General features: G+C 41.8%; 1 protein-coding gene across 1 annotated transcript in view; it reads left to right on the plus strand.

The window, feature by feature from the left end:
- The window catches only part of LOC142097890 (caspase-8-like), a 69,646-nt gene that overhangs the window by 40,360 nt on the left and 17,163 nt on the right, over positions 1–12,123 (plus strand). Inside the window, exons 4-6 of the mRNA XM_075180126.1 lie at positions 8,847–8,988; positions 11,125–11,175; positions 11,257–11,327. Coding sequence (XP_075036227.1) covers positions 8,847–8,988; positions 11,125–11,175; positions 11,257–11,327 — 264 coding nt within the window. The remainder of the gene's footprint in view (positions 1–8,846; positions 8,989–11,124; positions 11,176–11,256; positions 11,328–12,123) is intronic.

A 12,123-nucleotide genomic window follows, 5' to 3' on the forward strand; every position in this document is an offset into this window, starting at 1 on the left:
TACGTTACAAAATCGCACACTATACACCTTTTCTGCGCAGAAAATTGAAAGTTCCCAACAACCGTAATAATGTCTCAGAGGCTTTCACAAGTAATTATACTATGCATATAATAACTATCAAAACAATTGTTCAACCACGTGGCAAATCTACCGGAAGTTTGCGTACGCACAGCAGGAAGTACACATACCCTATGCAATGCAATACACTTTAAACCATTAAAACGACAATAAAAAGAAACATTTTTCTTTCTTGTCCCTAGATTCTAATTAGCGTTCCTTCAGTCTATGCAACAACGGACATTCGGTTTCGCAACACACAGTGAACCACAGGTATTAGACGCATTGCGTTCTTTCCTGCTTTATGCGACGCGTCCGTCCATCCACCCTTTGTTGAGGAACCGAATATCGTAAGCGTTGCATACCTGCCGGTAACGTAATTCCTAACTCACGAGCCCCCAAATTATTAAAGTAATTCTATCGTTTTAAAATAAGCATTGCCCAATCAATTGAATGTGTGTCCAAAGCACAAAGTGATTTATTTTTAACAGATGTAAATAGTCAACAATTCAATACATTATTATATCATGATAAAGTACAGTACAGCACAGCCAATACCAAAAGATAAGTACATACCAAATGCAATCGCTTGCGCACGCTGCGCAATCACCGGACCCGATGGACAATATTCTGTATAGAATATTGTGTCAGAGTTGACTGAGGCCCCAGTGAGATGCAGCTAATATATATACAGTCAGTGTTTCATTGTGAACAATAGAGATGACGTAGATTGTTTCTATAGGTCCAGACGTTGGGTGGGTCCAGGCCAGACAGGTAATAGGTTGATTCAATCTAAGGAATCCAAAGGTGGGGGTCTTCTCTCCAGGGGGTCTGCTCCTTTTCATAGCCAGTATCATACAAAGGTTTTACTCTCTAATATCAATAACTAAAGTATGCAATGTGCGATCTCTTCGCCGACTGCACCGGACAGCTGCTGATGATTAGGGCTTCAATATGATATCAGGCATGACACCTTTCCTATTACCTAAACCTTTAATAACACTACAATGTACATATAATCAACATATATCTATATATATGTATATATATATAGACTAATAATAAACTGAATACTATCTGCTCCTGAATTACAGTGTAACAGAACCAATATGAAATTATATAAATAACTAACTGTTGTAATGCGAGTGTGTGCGTGCGTATTTTACCGTGCGAACACACCACGTCACGTAACACGTGGCGTACGCTTCGCAATACGCACGGCAAACCAATATTAAACCAATATACTTTCGTTCATCCAATTATACGACTTCAACAGCGGTCTGAATATACTGAAGGTTTTTATGGTCAGTGAAGATGGTAATAATGTGAGATGCTCCTTCTAACCAATGCCGTCATTCTTCGAGGGCCCACTTGATGGCCAATAACTCTCGATTCCCAACATCGTAGTTAATTTCGGCAGATGAGAATTTCTTGGACAGATATGCACATGGGTGCAATTTTTTGCTTTGAGGATCTCTTTGAGAGAGAATGGCGCCTCCTCCTACATCTGAAGCGTCTACTTCGACAATGAACGGAAGCTCAGGATCTGGATGCTTAAGAATGGGTGCGGATGTGAAAGCGACTTTAAGGGCAGAAAAGCTCGCTAACGCCTCCGAGGACCAATTAGTTGGGTCAGCGCCCTTCCGGGTGAGGGCGGTAATAGGAGCCACCAAGGAGGAAAAAGAGCGTATAAACCATCGATAATAGTTGGCGAAGCCAAGGAACCTTTGGATCGCCTTGAGGTTAGTAGGAAGAACCCAGTCTTGGATTGCTTGGACTTTACTGGGGTCCATGGAGAAGCCAGATGAAGAAATGATATAGCCTAAGAAGGCCACCCTGGAGACTTCGAACTCGCACGTCTCCAATTTTGCGTAGAGGTGGTGTTGACGTAACTTCTCCAGAACTTCCCGAACCTGTTGGCGGTGCTGAGGCAGGGACTGCGAATAAATTAAAATATCATCCAAATAAACCACCACGGTCTTACCCAGGAATTCTCGCAAGATGTCATTAATTAAATACTTCAAGACTGCCGGAGCGTTACACAATCTAAATGGCATCACCAAATATTCATAATGCCCAGAGAGGGAATTAAAGGCGGTCTTCCATTCATCTCCCTGTCTGATGCGGATGAGATTATAAGCACCCCGTAAGTCAATCTTAGAGAATATGGTGGCAGACTTGAGCTGATCAAACAAAACAGAAATCAAAGGCAGCGGGTAAGTGTTTTTGACTGTGATTTCGTTTAGGCCACGGTAGTCGATGCAAGGTCTCAGACTGCCATCTTTTTTAGCCACGAAGAAACAGCCGGCACCTACCTGGGATTTAGAGGAAAGGATAAACCCTTTGCTTAGATTCTCCTCTACGTACTGTTCCATAGCTAGACAAGGAATACAGACGCCCTTTGGGCAATTTAGATCCCGGCACAAGATCGATAGCACAGTCGTAGTCCCGATGAGGCGGGAGAGAATCAGCCCTCTGTTTACAGAAGACGTCACTGAAGTCCTGGTAAGGTGTAGGCAACAATTCTGGACTAGGCTGCAGGGTTCTGAGAGGCAGGGTCAAACATGAAGTTGAGCACTCTGGACTCCAACGGATGATCTCTCCTCTTTTCCAGTCAATAAGGGGATTATGACTTTGCAGCCATGGATACCCCAGAATCAATGGAGCGGAGGGACAGGTGATCAGGAAGAATGTGAGTTCTTCAGTATGGAGAGCGCCTACGGATAATCGAACCAATGGGGTCTTGGCGAGTATTCGGCCCCCAACCAGGGGATTACCATCCAAGCCACAGGCGGTAATGCTCGAATCCAGTTTGACTTCGGGAATTCTAAGGGTTTGAGCCAACAGAATGTCCAGAAAGTTACCTGCTGCACCGCTATCAAGGAAGGCCGACAGGTCAGTGGAACGATGTCTGAAGGCTAAGCGTGCAGGGACTAAAAGAGAGTTTTCCGAAGAGGTTATTTGGAGACCTAAACGCACCACTTCTCCAGCACTTGAGTCTAGGCGTTTTCCCGCCTTACTGGGACAGGAACGTACTAGGTGGCCTGATTGGCCACAATACAAACAAAGACCTAGTGAGCATCTTCTGGAGCGTTCCTCTGGAGGCAGGCGATAAACACACAGCCGCATGGATTCAGCAAAGAAAAGAAAAATCGGAACTGGGTGATGAGCCAGGAGGTATTGATGACTCACGTTCAGTTTTCCGCTCTCTAAATCGACGGTCAATTTTAATGACGAGCTGCATCAAATCTTCAAGTGAGGCGGGTACAGGATACTGAACTAGAAAGTCCTTAATTTGCTCGGTAAGGCCCAAACGCAATTGACTCCGCAGTGCCGGATCATTCCAGGCACAATCAGTAGACAAACGCCGAAATTCCGCACAATATTCCTCAGCGGAACGACATCCTTGCCTTAATGCCCGGAGGTGAGACTCAGCTGAGGCCACTCTGTCTGGGTCATCGTATAGCAACCCCAAAGCCTGGAAGAAGGCATCCACGGTTTGTAAGGCTGGACTTGTTGGTGTAAGGGAGAAGACCCAAGACTGAGGATCGCCCTGGAGTAGGGAGATAACAATCCCTACTTGTTGCTGTTCAGAACCAGAGGAGCGTTGCCTCAGGCGAAAGTATAACCTGCAACTCTCCTTGAAGTTGCGGAAAAAAGACCTGCTTCCTGAGAATCGATCAGGCAAATTCAACTTCGGCTCTGGAGGTACGCCAGAGGCAGCTTGCTGAGGTTGCAGGTCTCTGGAAGCCTCTTCTTGCGCTGACAAACGCTGGGCCAATCCCTGGATCATTTTATACACGTGTCAACATGGCCAGCCAGCACTTGAAATGGAGACGATTTGATTCCGCTTTCCTCCATTAGAGTTGGTCTCCGGAATTTCTGTTATGGCCAGTTATAATGTTAGGAACTCCCAAGCCAGTACAGTGAAACTCGGGGACTACTCTGAAGGCCCGGTGTTCGCTGGAGCCCCTAGTGGTAGGGACTATTAAAGTAATTCTATCGTTTTCAAATAAGCATTGCCCAATCAATTGTATGTGTATCCAAAGCACATGGTGGTTTATTTTTAGCAGATGTAAATAGTCAACAATTCAATACATTATTATATTATGATAAAGTACAGTACAGCCAATACCAAAAGATAAATACATACATACCGCTGCAATCGCTGCGCTTCCATGGGTCCCAATGGAACAGTATATCTTTTAGATAACTGTGGTCAGAGTAGACTGGACTAGCAGCTGCAGCTGTGATCGTATATATTCATTCAGTGTTACAGAGAACAATGCAAATGACGTAGCTTGCTTCCATAGCTCCAGACAAAGGGTATCTCCAGGACAAACAGTTCATAGGCTGATTCAATCTAAGGAATCCAAAGGAGGGGGTCGTCTCTCCAGGGGGTCTGCTCCTTTCATAGCCAGCATCATACAAAAGGTTTATTCTCTAATATAAATAACTAAAGTATAAAATGTGCGATCTCTTCGCCGACTGCACCGGACAGCTGCTGATGATTAGGGCTTCAATATGATATCAGGCATGACACCTTTCCTATAACCTAAACCTTTAATAACACTGAAGTGTACATATAATCAATGTCTATGTATATATATATATATATATATATAAACTAATAATAAATCAAATGCTATCTGCTCATAAATTACAGTGTAACGGAACCAATATGAATATGAATTGTATAAATAACTAAATGTTGTAATGCGGGTGTGTGCGTGCGTATTTTACCGTGCAATCGCATCACGCCACATGTTACATGGCGTACGCTTCGCAATAAGCACGGCAAACCAATATTAAACCAATATACTTTCGTTCATCCAATTATACGACTTCAACAGGCCAGACTGGGCTGCGGGCCGACCGAGGGTCGAGTAACGTATACTGGCTTAAAGGAGTACCCAGGAGTGGAGTGATTGGCGGGCTGCAGTTAAGCAGAATCCTAGGTCAAAGGGTCACAGGCACAGATGCAAAATCCAGAGACAAGCGAAGGGTCAGACACACAGGCAGAGAAGCAAAATCCGAAATCCAGGCAAAAGGTCGAGGTCAGAAGACAGGGGTCACAGGTCCAAGAACAAGCAGGGGTCAAAACACGGGTAGTCAAATCCAAGGTAGCAAGAACCAAACGGATAGCACAAGCAGGCAGCAGGACTGAGGACAGAACGCTATAACCGGCAATGAGGTAGCAGACCTCATTGCCTTAAATACACAGGTGAGCCAATCAGAGCCAGCTAGGCTCTGCAACTACTCCCAGGAGCTGACTAATAAAATAATTACAGCCTAATAGCCAGCAGGCTATTTGGTCCTTCTACGCACGCGCCCGGCTGTCCCCTGTTGCCGGGACGCGGCGCTACACTGCTGGGGGTCTGGCCGTTGCCTCGGCAATGGTCGGGAGTTGAAGGGAAGTGACGTCCCGGTCGTCATGGTGACGGCCGGGACGCTGGGGCAGGCAGGAAGCGAGCCGCGGCGGCTGTGAGTACCGCCGCGGCTCGTGACAATAAACTTATGGTTACTGACCTATGGCTTTCACCTCCCAAATTTACTGAAGCATTGGAGCAGGACTTAGAGATTCAGCTAGGTGCTCCACAGTAGGAGCACCTAGCTGGATCAAAATCTTTTAGCTCACCCAAGATTTTTCAAGCTGTGTTTCAGTGTTGGAAATGTAAGATGATTACTAGATGACACAGATGTCCCAGTGTACTTAGTAGGATGTTCCATGGACTAACAGATAAATGCTGGCAATGTGATAGCTCTATAGAAGATCCCTGGCATAATTGGTGGAGATGTCTGAAGCATAGACTATTTTGGACGACTGTGATAACAATTTCTAAAGAGTTTTTTAAGAAGGAGTACCAGAGGGCCCAGACTTATGGATTCTAAATTCAGTGAAGGCTCCAATTACTTCATATCAGAAATCCCTTCTAAAGCATTTAATAATGTGGCAAAGGCGGTTTTCCTGGCTATATGGAAATCCGCAACCCCCCCATCAGTTAAGGATTGGTTTAATAGATATCTATATGTCAGTGGAAGATATCAACTAAGCTGCCCTAGACAGAAATGTAGAGTTTACTGCAACTTGGTTCAGTTGGATGACCTTTAACGAATCCGATACATATAAAAGTTACTATATCTAGATCTGGCTATTTTAGTACTTCCTGGGCTGGTTGATAGATACTTTATCGACCTGTTTTGGATTAAAGAAGCACAGCATTCCCCTTCTCTACCCACCCCCTCCTTCCCTTTCCTTCTTCTTGTAGTCCCCAAATGTGTTTTGCCCCCTCTTTTTTCACATTTTTGTTTACATAGCAAAAAAATATATGTCCGATTTGTCTATTAAGCTGTTTTCTATTGGCTGTAATTAATATTTATTGACTTTAATACAAACAGTTTTAAAAAATCCCAAGCAAAGGACCAAAACACTGATCTCATGAATAAACGTTCTAAATATATTAGAGATGACCCATTCAGTGCTCATCATGGGAATCATTTAGCATTTGAGTAAATTCTGGTAAAAGATGCAATTTTGCACATTGGCAAAACAATTTTGCTGTGCACATGGGGTGGGAGTTAAAATGTTCATACAAATTAGAGTTGAGTGAGTTACATTTGTGAGCTACATGTAACATCAGGCAGTATTTTCCCTTCATGCAAAACCAAATGAATTTGCACCCCTTCTATCGCAACATGGTTTATCAAGGTGAACATTTACACTATGTAACAGAATTTGGTTCTATATATAATAAAAATATAGCATAGCTCCAGTGTGCATCTAATGATATTTAATGGGACATATTCAATTACTCTGCAGGTTTTCCAGTACTACGATATCTGAACATCGCAGATGTCTCCTCGCACCCCTATGGGGGCAAAGATAAATCTGTGATGTGACTTCGCCGTGGAGTACCTTTGCGACTGTTCTGTTGGTACTCTGCAGCTAATTGAATGTGCCCTTAAATGTATTTCAAATGCAGCAGCTCATGGGGCTGCATGGTGGCTAAGTGATTAGCACTTCTGCCTCACAGCGCTGGGGTCATGAGTTCAATTCCCAACCATGGCCTTATCTGTGTGGAGTTTGTATGTTCTCCCCGTGTTTGCGTGGGTTTCCTCTGGGTGCTCCGGTTTCCTCCCACACTCCAAAAACATACTAGTAGTTTAATTGGCTGCTATCAAAATTGACCCTAGTCTCTCTCTCTCTCTGTCTGTCTGTGTGTGTATATGTTAGGGAATTTAGACTGTAAGCTCCAATGGGGCAGGGACTGATGTGAATGAGTTCTCTGTACAGCGCTGCAGAATTAGTGGCGCTATATAAATAAATGGTGATGATGATGATGATGTGTTGGAGTGCCATGTTCTGAATTACATGCTGACACCATAAATGCAATATGCTCGAAACCCTGTGGCTGTCTTTCAGTAGGCATAAATACATGTATAATCCGATCAGCCACAATATTAAAACCCACTGACAAATGAAGTGAAAAACATTAATTATCTCTTTACAATAGTTACAATGGCACCTCTCAAGGGGTGGGATAAATTAGGCAGCAAGTGAACAGTCAGTTCTTGAAGTTGTTGTGTTGGAAGCAGGAAAAATGGGCAAGTGTAAGTATCTGAGCAACTTTAACAAGAGCCAATTTGTGATGGATAGACGACTGGGTCAGAGAATCTCCAAAATGGCAGGTCTTATGGGTGTTCCCAGCATGCAGTGGTTAGTACCTACCAAAAGTGGTCCAAGGAAGGACAACTGGTGCACCGGCAACAGAGTCATGGGTGCTCCAAGGCTCATTGATGAGCGTGGGGAGTGGAGGCTAGCCCGTCTGGTCCCACAGAAGAACTACTGTAGCACAAATTGCTGAAAAAGTTCATGCTGGCTATGATAGAAAGGTGTCGGGACACATAGTGTATCGCAATTTGCTGCGTATGGGTCTGCATAACTGCAGACTGGTCAGAGTGCCCTTGCTGACCCCTGTTCACCATTTACAATGGGCACTTGAGCACCAGAGCTGGACAATGGATCAACGGAAGAATGTGGCCTGGTCTAATGACCATTCATTGTTGCAGACAAAGACACCCCTTTATGGCAATGGTATTTACTGGTGGCAGTGGCCTCTTTCAGCACACTGCAAAAATTGCTCCAGAAAAGTTTGAGGAACATGACAAAGAGTTCAAGGTGTTGACTTAGCCTCCAAATTCCCCAGATTTCAATCTGACCGAGCATCTGTGGAATATGCTGGAAAAACAAGTCCGAGCCATGGAGACCCCACCTCGCTACGTACAGGACTTAAAAGGTCTGCTGCTAACATCTTGGTGCCAGATACTACAGGACACCTTCAGAGGTCTTGTGGAGTCCATACTTCGAAGGGTCAGAGCTACACAATGGTGGTTTTAATATTGTGGGTGATCGATGTATATGTCTGCTTGGAATAAAGTCTGATCTTTAAATCCACTGTAAGCAAGCATTGACATGTTAACCTGTTAACTTATATCTCGCACTTTAATTTGTACCATATCATTAGTCAAGATAATGGTCTCATATGCAAAAACTATGGCAATTTCTTTTGCATATGAGACCATATTGACATGAAATCACCTAGTGTACCAAAAAGGTAAATAATTTCAGGGGGGTATGCAGGGATGACATGAGCCCATGACCAGTTTACAAAACTGACCAAAAGTCAGGTTTTATATTGAAGAAGTGATCTGCAATCTTTCATATTAGCAATGTACCCTGCTAAAATGTATACTATCCTATTGCTTCATGCATTTCTTTTATTCCTAAGGAATCTATGTTGGATGTGATCACAGAAATGGAAAAAGATGCAAAATTGAGTGAAGATGATATGAAAACACTGAAAGATGTTTTAGTTGAAATCCGTAGATTCGATCTCCGTCAGAAAGTGGAAACATATGAAAGTCAACAAGGTAATTGTATTATTATGATATTGAAAATCATGATAACATCAGAGTCTTCTTTGAAAAACACATAACTGTACACAAATATATCTATTCCCTTGTGTAAAAATCATATAATGCTCCATAACTTCACTCTATCCTTGCATATGTAGGCAGGTTATACAACAATCTGGTATATGTTTGTTCAGAGCCATACCCAGAAATTTTAGCGCCTTGGGCAAGAAGGAAATCTAATGCCCCTAGACCTCAACTGTAATCAAATTAGCCTTAAATATTAATTTCAATGCGCCCTTCAGCTTTGCCCCCTGAGCAGTTGCCCCTCTCACAGTGCCCTAGTTACGGCCCTTTCATAATTTAAGTAGAGCACTCCGCAAACGACATTGAAACAATCATAGGACATTGTAACAGTGCAAAGGATGTAAAACAGCTTAAATGTATTTCAGTGGCACCCACAGGCATAGCAATAGGGAAGGGGGTCTTTAGCTTCATCTGCGTCATAGAGAGCCTAGCACATGACTCTCATTAAGCAACGGGCCCTCCTGATCCCCAAATAAGAATTTAACCTTGGTGCTGCCCGTTATTGGGTCTATGTCTGGCATGTGCAGGTCTACATGGGCCACAACTTCACTTTCCCTCTCTCTTAAACTAGGGTTGTCAATTTTGCAATTTTGTTAATAGTCTGGAAAATGTGCACAGTTGAAACAGTAAAAATGTCACTATACAGTCCAACCCTTTAATTTTGATCTTTCCCGCAAAGTGCAAGTAGAAGGTATAAAATGTATTAAATTCAAAGTAAAGGGATTAGGTTGGGTTTACAGCACCTCCGACCAGCTGGAGAGCTCAAATTACAGTAAATAAAATGGGGAACAACTCCTTAAATGTGCCTTCTCCAACCCTTTTTAGTAATCCCATCATGCAAAATTAAACCTTGCTTTTCAATTTCAGTGCAAAACTACTGTAGGTGCACTTGTGAAGCTAATCTGCAGTTAGCAAGGGACCCCTCCCAGTTGTCCAATTGCTCTCATTTTATTGTTTAATCCCCGTAGATGCTGCAATTTTGGCCTGCAAATCCATGTGCTTACCTGTAAAAACAGGTGCATATATGGAAACATACTTGTATGTCAAAAATGGTCATTTGCACGATCATAATAACACAGAGTATGGTATGTCTTCTGCAGTCATTGTTTTTGTATTCCTCAAATTTGTCCTCGGTTTACTCAGTTCCATGTGCTAATCTATTTTCTAAGATAAAAAAAGTAAATAAAAATGATAAATATAAATCACTATCAACATGCTGATACTCACACACTATGTAGTCTAAATTACATCACACCCTTCTGATGAATAACACAGCAGGTGTAGAAGGGAATAAAATACTTTAAATATACCAGCTATTGCAGATCTAGGAATATATTCCCAGTACTCAAGCATCAAATTCAAGAAATGAAAGGTGGTCTTCCCCTATGTATAAAATATAAATATTTTTTATAAATGCAATGATATAAAACACCATTCATATAAAACATATTACTGAATTGTTTATAATGTGTGATGCATGTTTAAGGATTGTTTCCTATGTTTTACAAGTTAAATAAATAAATTAATATGAGACAATATAATGGAGCCTGAAATACATCCTACCTTTCCACTGTTTCGGAGTTCTCCCAGTGCCCGAATTAGCGTGTGCGCAGGCATAATTTATTTCACATGTGTCGTCAGCAAGTCATTTGATGAATATGAGTGATTTAAGGGTCTATTTAACAAGCGGTGAAGAACCAAAAAGAAGATGTAACCGCTGGCAAAAGGCTCTTTCAAGTTTTTTTTTATTTAACAAAGAGTAAATGGGGAAATCAGATATTTCTCCAGTCTTAATATTTTTACTGGAGGTTACCGCTGTCCCAATATACCTCTATGGAAACAGCAGCATTAGTCAATTTATTAAACTGTAAAAAGCAAAGATTTAAGGACTACCTCCAGCATACAATAAATTGTCCAATTAATGCTTTAAAATTCATCCCAAGGTGTTCTAAAACATCTCACTATTTACGTGGATTCCAAATAAAGGATAGCAAACGCTTATAAGTTTTGACAGATTCTCTAACAAGCTCCCTGGATATGACTCTGTGACTGTTTTGCATTCTGCAGGAATTCAAGCATCATTTCTTGACAAACCATTTGAGAACATGTGTATTCAAGGTGTGTATATAAATACAAAATGACCATAAAACTGATTTGCTCTTATAAAGTGATCTATCTTCATTTTTTTCTTTCTTCTAGAAAGTTCACATAATGTTAATGCTAACAGCACAAAGTCAGAAACGGAGAACAAAATCCCAGTGCCAGAGAGGGTAAGAAGTTAGATGCCTGATAATTGGCCCATAACTACTGATTATTTTTTTTTTTAACTTTCACCCCATTTTATTTACTTTTACGTTTTTGTAACTCAACTCTACTTGCATTATTTTACTTATCTCTCATTACTTTTCACTACAGTCTGACTTTCATTTACAATATGTTCTTTCATCTTTTCTCATCACTCATTTTAATGCTCCCACCTCAAATATGTAGAGCCGGATCCCCACTTAGCAGCCTAGACACCCACCTAGGGCCCAGTGGGCACTGTGTGGCTCAGATTAATATATAGTTTGTGACGCTCTAGTGAATAATAAAATTATCCACTATAATAGCTGTCTGCCATTTTCAAATAAAATCCCTTCAAAAATAAATAAAAATAAACTAGCCCAACCTAAACATTATCCTAAACTTGCACCGTGTCTAACTCTCAAAATTAAAAAATTAAATAAAATGTCAAACCCCGCCAGATCCTAACCCCAATCCCTACATACAACCTTTTACTGAAGGTGTTTAGTAATACCATAGTATTCCCCATTGCCTGTAGAAGAAGGTTCTGTCTAAAACCCATTGCAGGGTGTACACTGACAACAAGTTAAGTCCTTTTGCTTTTTGCTCATGACTCTTGTATGTGTAGACCTTTATCCATACTAATACACTCGCAACGTCACTTGATCTTTTTCTTTTCAGCACTGTCTCCTTATTTCAAATATGAACACTGGGACTAGACATAATGCCCACTGGCCACTGGGTAGAGATAAGCTAAAGTTTTAAGATTGTTCTACAAAATAT

Source organism: Mixophyes fleayi, chromosome 7 (assembly GCF_038048845.1).
Source record: "Mixophyes fleayi isolate aMixFle1 chromosome 7, aMixFle1.hap1, whole genome shotgun sequence".
NCBI lineage: Eukaryota > Metazoa > Chordata > Amphibia > Anura > Limnodynastidae > Mixophyes > Mixophyes fleayi.